Raw genomic sequence first — 15,469 nt, forward strand, 5'->3', positions numbered from 1 at the left:
TTCCAATAGCTTCTAGAGATGGACAGGCGCTGACTTCTTTCTCCATCTACCATCATACCTCAAACCTTTCTTCCATCTAGCTTCATCTTTTTTTGTCCCCTTGTCATTTGAGTGACTGATTCTCCACTGGTGGCTAAGCAAGAGAGGAAGTAAAAGTTGTCTGGTCGTGCAAAGATACGCATACATAACACCGATGCTTTGACAATTTGTTTTTACCTTCGGCAGGTAGTAGGGACCCAGTGTAAACTCATATTTTTGTGCACAATAATTTGAAAGAAATTGTGTTTTCAAAGCAGATAAACCAATAAAAAAAGAAATGCAAAAAATATTTCTTAAAATCTTGTATGTGTCTATATGTTAAGTAGATTCAATTTTGGACTCTCACCAGGTTTTTCATATTGTCCTTTCCTTTCTCCTAGGAATAGGTGCTGATTCAACAATTAGCATTCTAACTCAAATTATTATGAATGAAAGGTACTAGAAGGCTACGGAGTAGACCAGAAGACCAGTACCAACTCTGAATATGAATTTAGCGAACCAGTTAATTGGCAAATAAGTCAGTTTGTTAAATTCTTTACTGGTCGTAATTGCAGGCCCTTGGTTTGGAAAATACTTTGCCAGATAGACTTCTCCCCCGTTTGGAATTTCTTATGACATGAGACAATCAAAGTCCAGGGTCTTACAGAACATCAATTATGGGGAGACAGAATGTGCCAGATTATGCCTCAAAATACGTTCACCAATGTAGAATACCTATCTTAGTCACAGTAATAAACCCTCTGGAAAATTATGTGGTTGATATTTGAAGGCATAGTGAGATGTTTTGGAGGAAGATGCAATTTGAAAAATGCCATTGTCTAAGGGACAACAGGCACAAAGTAGAGACATGTGATGACTGCGTGTGTCAGGGGGTAGTGAGAATAAGAAAGGACAGTTAATGCACTGGAGGTTGTGAGGTCAGATCAAGGTGCTCTAGGTTGGTTGTACTGGGGATTTACTAGAGTGGCTTAGTTTCGAGCACTGTCAAATATCACGGAGAATCAAGAGAAGGCATGTGTTGTAGATCATCATTTGCAAAATAAACAAAAATAATTACCAGAGAGTAACAATCATCCAGCACACCTAAAGTGTTGAACTTTCTCTGGAATTTATTGATTATGTAATTTTGATTATTCATACTTTAGTTATTTAGTCTAACAGTTAAACTCATGGAACATCTGAATATTTAGAACATAAAATATGCATTCTTTGACACAGAAACGGTCTTGGAAAGACCTCTAATTGTTATTACCCTTTTAATGGTTTTCAAATATCCCAATAGTAATTAACTAATAATATTCAGTGATGTCTACCAACAGAAAGCCGATCTTGCAAAACGAGCTTGGCATCACATCAGACTGGAACGCGTAATGCACACAGGTGTAGCAATATTATCATTCCTCATATGCCTTAAGTGAAAGTGAAAGGTCACTACATGGAAGTGATGCAAGCACAACTTACTTTACAGTTTGCCACTGGGAAAAATACTACACTCTAAATAGGACAAATACCTGTACTATTTGGAGTTGGAGTCCGGTGATTAGTAAGTGACGTCCCCACAGGCCCCACCGGGAGTGATGAAGGACGAGGCTCCCCTTTTCGTAAGGGGTCTACAAAAGAATGCAAAAGCTTACTGGTTTATATTTTTACTTACTTATATTGCCCATTATTCAATATTAACACGTCAGATCAACGCTTGCATATTTCAAACACAACTGCAGAAAATATCAGCAGTACACACATAACGAAAACCTATACTTCACTATTTTTAGACTTATTAATAAAGAAACAAGATAAACTCAAATGTCATAAAATAACCAAAGTCCAAGTGCAACACCAAAAGTGTGCAAAGTTCAGAAACAGATGTGCATGGTCTGTGCAGAAAAGATTAGATATAAAGGTGAGAAGGACACGTGTGGTTGCTAGAGAGGGGAGGAAAGGCACAGGCAGTCGAAGAGCATCCAGAATATAAATTTGAAAATTAATAAAGATTCAAACCACATACAGCATTAATAACTATCAGTGTCACGAAGCCTCATGAGGAATAGCTAAGAACGATCACAGATAATGTACCAAAGTGTACATAAAAACAATAACAAAATCATACAAATACAACAAGGTTCCTGACCGAATTCTTAAGAGCTTCTGTCCCAAAACGAGTCTGGCTAGAGTAACCAATGTCCAATGTGAAATAAATTAGGTAGACCCCAAATATGTATAAATATAGCTTGAGGACCTAATGGGAATACATTAGCTATTCAGGGAAGGCCTTGCACATCATTTTGACCACTGATTCACTGTGCTTGTAGAGTTCGATCTCCAATGTCACAGGATGAATATTTTTTCCTAAAGCCAGTGATGTGATGACCTATCTCTACCAGTGTTCAGTCAAATGTTTGATGCTTAAAACATTGCGTAGGATTGCTCGGGACAGTTGAAAACTAATACCTGAATTCATTCAAGTGATACTATTTAGATCAACAGGGGCAAGATCGGGACAGGACCAGATGATCAGCGCCAAAACACAGATCAAGAAGATGTGCCTACTGACATACGACTCCTGGCTAAAGCCAGTCAAATCCAGATCATGAATGAGTCCAAGACAAGTCCTGTAGAGTTTCAATCAGACCTCCCTTTGGTCTCTATCGTGTGTTAGCATTCAGTCAACACTTTCTCTGCCATAATCAAACATCTAAATCTGCCATCGTTGATGCCGGATTTAAACAGTTTTCTTTAATGAACATTTCTTTGAGCATCAGAACAAAGATAACAAGTTACAACACTGCACAGGCTCTAGGCATTTAAACACACAGAGACTGGGTAGAGTGTATGATGGAGGATACATTCAGCTTCTGAAATCTGCATGTATTTCCAACATCCAGACTCAGCTGGGTTGTAGTTCGACTGTAAAGTGATAAAAGATCTAATGCGCCAATCATGGAGTTGTAATACTGTTGACAATAATGTATCAGATAATCTATGACAAAGTGCCTAGACAGGATCAAAGATCGTGTTAACCTGAAGAACATATGAGGCAATGTGTCTCCCAACAGATAACTCACAGTACGCACAGCAAATAAATCAGCATAATTAATAAATAAGCTTTGAATAAAAAAGGATGGAGTCCATAGGAGTAAAGGCAGTGAATTTAAAAACCATAAAGGTTTATTTAAAAATTAAGGATCAATAATTTAATAAATATAAAATGAATAGGAATGCATGGTAAATCATTATGATCATAAAGCAACGAGTGTGACAAGAAGTCAAGTCTCAAATCAAAAATATTCAAAGTTAAAATCAAGAGACAGACTGACACAATTCTGCTCTCAGAGTCTGGGAAAACAAGACTATTTTTGTTTATTGCAGACATGCTCATACATTTTTGTTGACTCACAATCACCTCTTACAATACCACTGGATGACCACACTGTCCAAAACACAGTGTGACCCTGCCATGAAAGGTGCCATGAAAGGAGCACCGAAATAGGTTAGGAAGTTTCAACAGAAGCTTCTTAATGCTATTAGAATGTGTTCTTCTTTTTTTAAGGTTAAAACCCTGTTTATTGAGCAGTCACATCACTTGAAACATACGTGTAAGACACAATATGACCTTTAATAGAACTTTTCATTTCCTGGATAGATGAATACTATATAGTTAAATACAATCTACCTCAAATTAAAACCAGGAAGATACACTCAGTATTAGAGGGAGGGCAGAAGAGAAGAAAACCACACATCAACATAATAAATAAGCAGGCACCTTACAGTCCCTTAGCTTCTAAAGGTAGCTAGTCAGCACTTCACACAGTCAAGTCACAACTCATAGTAGCTAACTGTGGATTTGCTCCATTCACTTCCATTCGGGACCCGAGGTTCCGTCCAGCCACAAAAGCTTGTGCTGTCTTGAGGATGCCCACGTTTTTCCCTTGAGCTGAATACGGAGTTTAGTAGGATAGCAAAGAGAGGCCTTGTGTATCACAGGCAAAAGTCCTTTTTCGGTCAATGTCTACTGGTTGCCTAACAAAATCTTGGAGACATTCGGAAAGCTTCCCTGGGAATGTATTCCACCCATTGCCACTCTACTCTACACCTATGCACTCTACACCACTCACAACCAATGCACTCTACGCCACTATACTCTACAACCCTTTATGTCATTGTACTCTGAGGCATTCTATTCTACTCTCCGCCACTGAAATCTATGCTACTATACTCTGCAGCACTCTACTCTATACCATTCTGCGTAGATGCACTCTACGCCGCTTCACTCTAAACCACCACTCTACTTTATGCCTGTGTACTCTACCCCACTCTCCTATGCACCATTGCACTATGTAACACTGCACTTTATGCCACTGCACTCTACCTTGCATCACTCCACTGTGAAACAATCTATTCTATGCCACTGCACTGTATGACACTTTACTCCACACTGCGTCCCTCCATGCTACTGCACTGAACGCCACTCTACTGTATGCCACTGCACTCTACCCTGGACCACTCCACTATACGCCACTTCAGCAATCTACTCTAGGTCACTGCGCTCTACACCGGTCCACTCTTATTAACTGCCCTCAATGCTGCGCCACTCTACGTCATTCTACTCTATACCACTGCCCACTACGCCACTCTACTGTAAACCACTGCCCTCTACGCAACTCTACTCTAAACCATAGCCCTCTATGCAACTCTACTCTAAACCACTGCACTCAACACCACTTAAGACGAAACCAATGGACTCTATGCCACCTACACTGCACCACTGCACTCGAACACCACTATACTCTACTATGCAACACTCCAAGCCACTGCATTCTACACCACTGCTCTTTATGCCACTCCACACCATTGTGCTCTACGTCACTGCAGTATATACTACTCAATTACACTCTGCACCACTCTATTGTGTACCACTCTACTTTACGCGAATGCAGTCTATCCCCCTGAACTCTAAGCCACTACACTACTCAACGTTATGCCTCGCTGCAGCACTCCAAGCCACTCTAATCTAGTCTGCACCACTGCACTCCACACCACTCTACTCTAATCCACTGCACTATATGCCACGCTGCTCTACACCTCTGCAATCTACCCTGAACCACTGTACTATATGCAACTTCAATATACTTTTAAAAACTCTACTCTGCACCACTGTACTTTATGCCACTTCAGTCTAGGCTTCTCTAAGACAATCCACTCTGATGCTTTACACCATTAAACTCTACTCTGCTACACCTTACATTCTACTCCACTCTATACTGCTCTATAAAACTACTTTATGACACTCTACGCAACTCCTTCTATTCCACGGCACTCAACTCCACTCTATTCTATTATACACTACTCCACTCCATTCTATGACACTCAGCCTTACAACACTCTACTCTGCTCTATGCCATTCCACTCTCCATTCCGCTCTCCTACACTACTCCACTCTATGTCACTCCACTCTATGACAATCTACTCAGCTCTACAACACTCCACTCTACAAAACACCATTTACGGCACTCCACTCTTTGCCACTCCATAACACTCCACTCTACTCTATGACACATCACGCCACTCTCCTTTTTTCATTTTAGCCATGCTGAACAGCAGCCACGCTGGTATACAACATGGCTAAAACATATTGGCAAAGCCAGTAACTCTTACGTAGGCAATACCTATTGCCACAGTTTCTCCCTGTTTATGAGTGGAGTGTGCTCTGCGAGTTGCAGGTAAAGGTCTTTTGGCTTTAATGTAACGAGTCTGAATGCATTTGACTATCTATCTGCCTATGTCTGACTAGGATATAGGGTTGCATTAATGAGGTGGAGAAAAGGCTACAAAGAGTTATTTTGTTTTCCTGAAAGTTTTAGTTCTATCTATGTAGAACATGAGTGCTCTGTGTATATCCAGAGTATGAAGAGATCTTTCTACTACAGAATCAGAGTTACGGAAAAAACAGGAAGCTCAATGGATTGGTTGAAGTGAAACTGAGAGACTACTTTAGGTAGGAATTTAGGATTAGCACGAAGAACCAGTTTGTCTTTATGTATTTGAAAGAAAGGTTCTTCTAAGGTTAATGCCTGGAGCTCACTAACATGCTCCAATGAGGTAATGGCAACCAATACCACCACTTTCCATGGCAGAAATAGCATGTAATATGAGTGCAAAGGCTCAAAAGGAGGACCCATGAGCCTAGTAAAAACAATGTTTAGGTTCCAAGAGGGTGCTGGAGGTAGAGGGACGTGGCCTGCAGGGGGAACATGGCGGACGTTCGTCTCTAAAGCTGCTCCGCCACATATTCCAATAATCCGATACAATTCTACCCGGCTGATGGGCATCTACTACGAGACGCCCTGGCGGAGACCCCTACTCACCCCAGGGGACCTGTCCTGCGGCGAAGGCCGGAGGAACGTTGCTGCAGAGATTGGGTTCTGGGTGAAGGCCCGAAGCTGCTCACCAGCCGGTGGGCACGCGGAACAACAACGGAGAGCTGAGCGACGGTCCACGGTAGCTGAAGCCGAAAGGGAGAGCTGCAGGAGGCACAGAGACTGTACCCTGGAGCTGGGGCACAGCACAGAAGGCAGCCGGTGAATTGCGGCAGGCGCCACAACGGCGAGCTGTGGAGGTGGGCTACGACAGAGACATTGTGTCGGACGTGCACCAGCCGGGGCCTGGCCCTGGGGTAAGAAGCGGATGAGAGAGGCTGGACGAGGGACACAGTGGATGGTTGCCCGTAAGGAGGAGGATGGTGCTCAGCTTTCGGTGTTCGTGAGCGCCCGCCCCGTGCGCAAGTCATGGGGGACAAGAGGCCTTCGGTGTGCCAGGAAAGGAACTTTTGTTAACTGACTGGGCAGCTGTGGCTTTAGTCAGGTAAGCAGAGCACATATTGGTCGCTGACAGAAGGACACCACTGGAGTTAACAGACAGCAAGGATTGTGACTGTGCGTCAGGGCACTGCACGCAACAGGAGATTCCCCTCCGGGTGTGCTTTGGGCCTGCAGTGTACGACTGACACCCATAGAGCCCTGGACACTGGGCTCTCTGCATCAGTAGCTGAACGGAACTTGTGCCCCCCCAGCGCCATGTAGGCACTGGATAACTAAAGACCAGTGCAATATAGAATTACTAACAGAGCACCAAGGTACACAAATGGATGGGCTGACCCATTGAGAGCACCGGGGAGTGGCGATATCGCTGCATACTGGCCAGGTTGGTACAAAGGCTCGGTCTTACAATACTGCTGCTGTCAGAACAGTGCCGCAGGGCACGCTGAATACCTATATGGTTTGCATTGACCTCATTCTCTGCCATACCAGACGGACCTGCGAGACGGCACGTGTTCGCTGGGACAGTCTGGTAATGCACCTACAAAGATGGGGCGCGACAAGGGTACCGGACCCTGAGCCTCCTCACAAACCTCAAGCACTACTGACATGGAACAAACGCAGCATGTAACACAGCATCACCGCCCAGGAGACAGACTAGGTGCAATCCTAAATGTCATTGAGAGATCCAGAGTGTTGCTAGAATCCAAAATTGACAAAACACGCAGACCACAGGAAGCTGCAAGATCGAGTCACCTCTGCAGAGCATGATATAGCAGACCTCAAGCCAACCACAGACTTCATCAAAAAACAACAAAACGCGCATGAGGCCAGAATACGCTACCTTGAGGATTGTGTGGAAGATGCGGACGGCCACTCCAGGTGTAACAATATCCGCTTGATTGGCCTGACGGAGGGGGCGAAGGTCCAGGAAGCGGTTGTATTCATAGAACAATGGCTTAAAGACATTCTACCCTCTACCTCTGTCCCCATTCTTCATGATAGAACGAGCGCATCGCATCCCCACTAGTAAACCAGCCCCAGGCAAGGGGGACCGCCCACTTTCCTTCAAGGTGCTGCACTATAGAGACAGAGATAGGATATTACGGGAAACAAGAAAACTCTCAGAAATTAAAACGGAGTGAGAAAGTCCTGTTGTTCCCGGATTACACACAGAGTGCAGTGCCAAAGAGGCTCTTTTTTTACAAGTAAAATAGAAGCACCAGCAGCTGGACATTCAATACTCGCTGTTATTCCCAGCAAGCTCAGAGTGGTATCAGACGGTAAGGCAAGATTCTTCAACACACCACAAGACACATGGGACTGGTTGGAAACCACGGGCAGTTTTCTGGTCCTCTTACGCCGGGAATATCCAGAACTCGCAGCCGACAGAACAAGAAACGACCATCCAGCCAGACAGAAATGCCAGATCTAGAGCAAATCATGCAGGAGTGGCAGAAGGCCGTACGCAAAGCCGGGCGCATAGCTGTGATCCCGGAAGTGGCTAGCAAAGACGAAACTCCAATTCCCTCCTCTGGTGATGAGTGCTCATCGGTGGCAGGCCCATCTGACATTGCCTCACTAAATCTGCCGGATGTAACGCCACAGACTTCGGATATTATTTGACACTCAAGTTGTCGCTCCAGGCCTGCGGCCTCTCTGGAAGACTGTACCCCAATGCATGCTGGTACCTTAAAATCCTGAAGGGGTAAAAGTCTCAGTTATTGTATAAGGTAAGGCTCAGTTCACCTGAGGTCTTACTTTCACTCTGAATGCACCAACGCGACACACTGAACTTAGGGGATTCTACCACGATAAACTTCACATGGTACTGCACCCCTTCTCTTCCTTTCTCACACTGAAAACTAATTGGTAGCGCGGGAAGATTCCCTCCCTGCTAAGGTTTGGCCAGCTTCTTTTGTTATTGGTGACCGCCCTTTTGGTATTCCTATACTGCCATGTTGGCTCTTCAAGTTTTAAACCTAGTTATTTGGGCGTTGGGGGGGGGGGGGGGGGGGTATGGGGACGCCTGGGGTAACCAACATACGCCTATACTTGCATGCACTGACCTGGTAGAGCGCCCATCTTTCCCTATAGCAGTGCCATGACAGACCACAAGATTCTCACTTGGAATGTGCGTGGCCTCCGCACACCCTCTCGCTGGTATGCGGTGTACTCCTCTCTTAAGAGACACAATGTACGTATTGCTTTCTTACAGGAAACACACCTAACTCTGATTGAGACTGCTAAATTGCATCAGAAGGGGAGGGGCCGAGTATTGGCCCCCGTTTCTTTCTTTTATGCCTGTGGGGCCCTGATCTGGATCCACCCAGGTACCCCTTTACTAGAGGAGGAGATTGTATTGGATAAAGATGCAGATATGTGATTCTAAAGGGTAGGCTAGATGGGCGTCATCTCTTAATGGGTAATATATATGCCCCAAACACAGATCAGGGATATTTCCTAAGTTCACTCTCGCAGACACTAGCTAAATGGTGTGATATACCATGGCTGATAGGGGGAGATTTTAATAGTGTCATGGACACAGAGCTAGATAGATATCTCCTCCCCAGTGTTGCACTACAGCAGCCGTGAACATGACTGTGCTAAGTGACTGGGTGCGCAGCTGGAATTTGGTTGATGTTTGGAGACATTGTAGCCCTGTGGTGCGGATATAGTCCTTTTACTCTGCATCCCACAATCTACAAGTATGGCTAGACAGATTCCTGGGTTCACCCTTCATGCTTCCCTACGTGGCGGACACAGAATAACTAGGTCGCACACACTCAGACCACAACCCACAATACATCACAATCACTTGAGAAAATAAGACCCCCGTAATTCCTACATGGAGGACACAGCTAAAAATGCTGGAAGGCTCCGCATTCTGAGAATCATTTGGTAAATCCATCATGGAGCACTTTGAGCATAATACAAGCACTGCCTCATCTGCCCTGGTCGAATGGGATGCTTTAAAAGTTACGTTGTGCAGGACGTGCATGGGGATGGGTTGCGGTATGAGTAGACAAAAAGAGTTAGCACTGCTGAAAGTAAAAAAGGACCTGGTAACACTAGAGACACGAGCAATAACAGAGGCCTATTAGAACATCTAAGATGCCTGAACTACCCTGCAAACTCAGCTAAAATTTATGAAAAACCAATCGCTCTGGGCCTCTTCTTGACTAGCTAATCAAACAAGACAAATCAACAGGCCCTATCACAGCCCTTAGATCCCATGATGGAGGGCTGAAATATACACATCAGATTCACAATGAGCTGACCATACATTTTACACAACTATATCAGTCAACTCTGGAAGCATCTGAGACAGACATACCCGTCTTCCTAGACAGCCTTAACTTCTCCAATCTCACACCTAAACAGATGGAACTAGAAGCCCCACTCATACCAGAGGAAATACACGGCCCAATGCATGCCTTAGCTTCGGGGAAAGTTACGGGCCCAGATGGCTTTCTACGCGAGTTTCTATAAAACGTATGGTGATCTCTTGGCGCCACAGCTACACCAAGTGTACACGGAGGCATTGCAATCTACATGCCTCTCAGTCTCCCTTACAGAAGCCACGCTAATCACCCTCCCGAAACCAGATAGACATCCTACATATACAGGCGCATACTGACCCCTGGCATTATTGAACATGGATTATAAAAAAACTAGTGGGAGTCCTGGCAGGACGGCTAGCACCAATTACTCCACACCTCATACATGCGGACCAGAATGGGTTTGTTCTTGCTCGTAACACTTCTCTGAACATACGTAGGCTGTTTCGGGTAATGAGGAATGACACAGGTGACTGGCCAGAGGCGGGCTGTCTAGAGTTAGACCTAGAAAAAGCCTCTGACACAGTTGAATGGCCTTTTAGGTTTGCTGTACTCCAGAGATACAGATTCGGACCATACTTTTAAAGCCTGGTCAAACTGCTCTATGGTTCACCAACAGTACGGGTTCGCAATCAATCAATCAATGAATCAATCAGGGGTTTCTATAGCACGCTACTCACCCGTGAGGGTCTCAAGGTGCTTCTCAAGGGGGTGGGGGGGATCCAGCTCCGGATCAGTCGAAGAGCCAGGTCTTGAGGTCCTTCCTGAACAAGTGTAGGGTCGGGGAGCGTCTGATATTAACGGGGAGCTCGGTCCAGGCCTTGGCTGCGATTTAGGAGAAGGCACAGGCTCTTTGTTTTCACGATCCATAAAGATCAGCAGGGCTACCAGGCAGGGAAGCCCCCTCTCGCCCTTAATCTTCTCTCTGGCTATTGAACCACTAGCAATGGCCATGCAACCATCAGCGGGGCATCCAGTTAGGCATGGAGATGCATGCTATATCGCTTTATACAGATGAAATCCAGTTGCACATCAGAGACATCCAAGCAATACCATCAATTATAATTGACAAATATTTGTGAGACTATCAGGGTTACGTGTTAACTGGGGGAAATCATACCTATTCCCCCTTGTTTCCAGCGAAGCAGATCCCCACTAGTGGTTGATGGCACGCAAGTGACGTGGCAGCCAGACATGTTCCGCTATTTGGGAAGAAATATATATCATGCGGATCAGGACATTATAGATGCCACCCTCACTAGAGTGGTCATGGCTCTGATGGCACCGATAGAGATCTGGAAAACTCTTGGTCTCTCAGTGGCAGGTAGGATAGTGCTTATTAAAATGGTGGTGCTGTCACGCCTGTTGTACTAACCTCCCACTTTACCTACCAGCATCCTTTTTCTGCTCATTGGAGGGCACACTTCGAGATCTCATCTGGAACAAAACATGCTGCAGGGTAGCACTTGCTAAATTATATTTACCTCAGACTCGGGGGGGGGGGGGGGGGGGGGCTGGCCTAACTAAACATGAAACAGTACTATTTGGCATCCCAGATACAATAGGTAGCAGGTTGTATGGCGGAACTACACCTAGCAGACACAGCGGGGAATGGACCCCGTATACCATAGATATGCTCTTGCACATTTTTCACCCATGCACCAGGCCCCATAGTTCACTCCCGCTACTGGTGCAGATCGCCCAGAAATGTTTTGGACGGGCCTTACATCTAACCAACCACATCACGCCATATGCACCAGCTATTCCGATACTAGGTATGCCAAGGAGAGGAGGCAGGGCTAGAACAGCAGAACTTGCAGCTTTGCATGAGGCAGGGATGAACACGAAAAGAGACCTTTATAAGGCCGGCACGCAACAGTCATTTGAAGAGCTGATAAACGAGGAGGGAGTTGCATCAGGACTCAATCAATCAACCAAGAAAGCTTTATTCGAATATTTGAGCAAAACGATCATAAAAGCACAGTAAAAAGGAAAAAAAGTCTTTACACTTGTTCATTAACAACATTTTGTGAGTAAAATAGTATTAAGCTTAAGGAGCTTTTGATACGAATTAATCAAATATTGAACAGTTGTTTGCTATAAAAAAGAGTTTTTTTCAAGAAAAGTGACACTATAAATTCTGTACTCATTGTCAAGTAATTGCAAGGCCAATAGGGCAGGTCGGCATTGACGTAATCCAAACTGTTTAAAAATAGGTTTTAAAAATGTGGTCCGTAATACAGAATAATATTTACAGAAAAGAATAACATGAATCATGGTCTGTAATGAAATGTTATCACAAGGGCAAGGTGAAAGATTGTGAGACCAATCGTTCACTGTGGGAAATGTAACAAGGCGGTGAAAAGTTCCCATACTAAAGCGGGTCAGAAAAAATCTTTCATAGGCGCTGTGAACAATAATTTAATAAGGTTGAATATTAAAAGTACTTAAAACCATCTGGTTATGCAAGACTGTTGGTTTTAGAATCTCTGTGGTCATTCTGGCAGACTCTAACAGAAACAAACCCTCTTTTTTTAGTTCTTTCCTTGATATAGCGTTGAGGGTACTAGCATTAGTAAAAAAATTCTGGGTGGCCGAGGTCGTTTAAAAAGTTAAAAACATATTTAAGCCATGGTATCCTCATTGCTCCCTCCAATTTCATAATGTCTGAGAAGAAGTCTCTATTCAATTTGGCCTGTTTTTTAAGCCACAATCTGTGCCACAAGAGCACGGGTTCAATCTTGATTAGGTCAGAAATAAATGACAGGCCTAATTCAGCATGACAAACACTTGTGGCACAGCTATTTGGTACAGATAAAATATATTTTAAAAACAAGTTTTCTACTCTTTGAATTGTTAAAGGGTTAGCAAATCCCCTGACTCCGCTCCCATAAATTGCCATGGAGACACATTTAGCCTTGTAGATCTTTAAAAGTTCCACCGGTGGTCTTTTGCCCAGTTTTCTTGGAAAGGCAATTAGAGCAGAAGTGGTGCGTACAAGTGCCAATTTTTTAGCAGAGACTGCTTGTACCCATGTATCATTAGAAGGAAAAAGAATACCAAGGTACGAAAATTTTGTAGTGACCCCGATTTTTTGGCCTTGCATAATCATATCCTTTTGTTTCTTGATGCCTTTACCACAACGCTTAATAAAGGTTTTAGTTGTGTTCACCCTTAGGCCTAGCTGACTCATAAAATGGGAGAAGCTGTTTAAGACTCGCTGAAGGCCAACTTGAGTACGGGACATCAGCACTGCGTCATCCGTGTACAAAAGCGCTGGAATCGGACGGCCGCTACTGTAGGGAAGTCCTGATTGTCATTCAGGAGCGCCTCCCCCAACCCGTTTATATACAGATTAAAAAGGAACGGAGCCGAGACACATCCCTGTCTGACTCCGCTCCTGATCGGAAAGGCTTCTGAGCATTCACCCCTTGTGCCATAACGCACAGAGGTCTTAGCGTCACAATAAAAACGTTTAAGAAAGTAAATAATGTTTAAATTGACTCCCATAACTTCTAAAATTCACCACAATTTAGCGTGGACCACACAGTCAAAAGCGGTGGTGAGATCCACAAATGCTAAAAACAGGTGCCCATTCCTTGCCCTGGTATATTTCCCCACCAACAGAGAGAGATTTAAACCCTGCTCTACGGTTCCCAGGCCGGGCCGGAATACATATTGCAAGTCTGACAGGATGGAGTACTCCTCGGCCCAGTCCTGAAGACGCTCAAGTAGAACTCTACGTGCTACTTTTCTGTAAATGACCTGCACTGTGGTCTTGATGGGATTGATTTGTTTAGGATGGCAGTAACAAACAAAGCGTTTCCATTTTGCAGCATAACGTGCTCTAGTTCTCACTTAAGAAAGTCCATATATTCTGTTGGTGAGTTCAAATACCAAACTAAGATCTCAGGAGCCGGATCGCTAGGTTGAGCCTCTTGGGGTCTGGGTGTCTGATTTGTCCCTGATCCTGAGTGAGACGGTCTGGCCTGTGGGGCAGCTTCTCGTGTGGGACTACTGAGAGATCTAGTAGTGTTGTGAACCAAGGCTGACGTGCCTAGGAGGGAACTACAAGGATCATGGTTAGTGATATTTGCCTGAGTTTCTGAACCAGAAATGGAATGAGAGGGAGAGGTGGACAAGAGTAGGCAAAAATACCTGACCAACTCATGGATAGTGCATTGCCTTTGAACAGTGGGTGTGGGAACCTGGAGGCAAAGTCTGGGTATTTGAGTTTGACTGTGGTGAACAAGTCTATATGAGGTAACACCCACTTTTGAAAGTAGGGAAAGAGGATTTCTGGGTTGAGTTACCATTTATGTATCTGTTGATGTGTACTACTGAGTAGGTCCGCAAGATTAGTTCTCCTTCCCAAGCAGATATTCAGCCAACAAATGAATGTGATGGTGAAGGGCCCAGTTCTATATGGTCTGAGAGAGGTGTGACAACTGAGAAGCCAGTGTTCCCCCCATTTCTGTGGATAGTATATGGTTGTCATATTGTCCGTTCGGACTAGGACAACCTTGTGGGACAGATGAGGAACAAACGCTTTCAAAGCTAGGAAGATTACCTAAAGTTTCAAGTAGATTATGTGTAGAGATTGATGTTTGGCATCCCACAGACCTTGTATTTGAGCGGGATTGGGGTAAGCTAGTCCCAACTGTGTGTTGAGGATAGTTCCTAAATATGGTTGAACTTGAAGCAGTTGCGGGTGAGATTTGGGGACATTGATGGAGAACCCTAAATTGTGTAGCAGATACACTGTCAATCGAAAATGTTGTTGATACTAGTGAGGAGTGCTGGCTTTGAGGAGCAAATAATCCAGTTATGGAAATATGTGAGCGTTTTGTTGCCGAAGATGTTCTGCGACTATTGCCAAGCACTTTGTGAATACCAGAGTTGTGGTAATAACCAAAAATGTAAGAACTTTGATTTGGTAGTGCTTTTCTGCTATGACAAACCTGAAGTATTTACGGTGAGCAGGATGAATGGGTATATGGAAGTAAGAGTCCTTTAGGTCCAAAGTGGCCATAAAGTCACCCTGCTGTAGAAGTGGAACAACATCCTATAAAGTGACCATATGAAATTGTTCTACTAGGATGTTCTCACAGCAGAATAACGATTAAAATAGCAGACTTGAGTTTCTGCAGACACATCCCTATGAGGAATGTAACCCCCAGAAAAGTTAAAAAAAAAAAAAAAAAAGGAATTCGTAACCTAGTTGTCCTACATTACAATTTCATCCCTGCAGTAGCAACAAAAACTACAGCAAAATGT

General features: G+C 44.2%; 1 protein-coding gene across 12 annotated transcripts in view; it reads right to left on the minus strand.

Moving 5' to 3' along the window:
* OSBPL9 (oxysterol binding protein like 9) overlaps positions 1-15,469 on the minus strand; it is a 1,355,357-nt gene that overhangs the window by 489,337 nt on the left and 850,551 nt on the right. For 7 of the 12 annotated variants that reach the window (XM_085602632.1, XM_085602639.1, XM_085602636.1 and 4 more), the window contains one exon: positions 1,551-1,649. The exons of the other annotated variants lie outside the window; for them this stretch is intronic. In XM_085602632.1, coding sequence (XP_085458758.1) covers positions 1,551-1,649 — 99 coding nt within the window. The remainder of the gene's footprint in view (positions 1-1,550; positions 1,650-15,469) is intronic. 12 annotated transcript variants of the gene reach the window in all.

This window comes from Triturus cristatus, chromosome 4_2, assembly GCF_964204655.1.
Source record: "Triturus cristatus chromosome 4_2, aTriCri1.1, whole genome shotgun sequence".
Classification (NCBI taxonomy): Eukaryota; Metazoa; Chordata; class Amphibia; order Caudata; family Salamandridae; genus Triturus; species Triturus cristatus.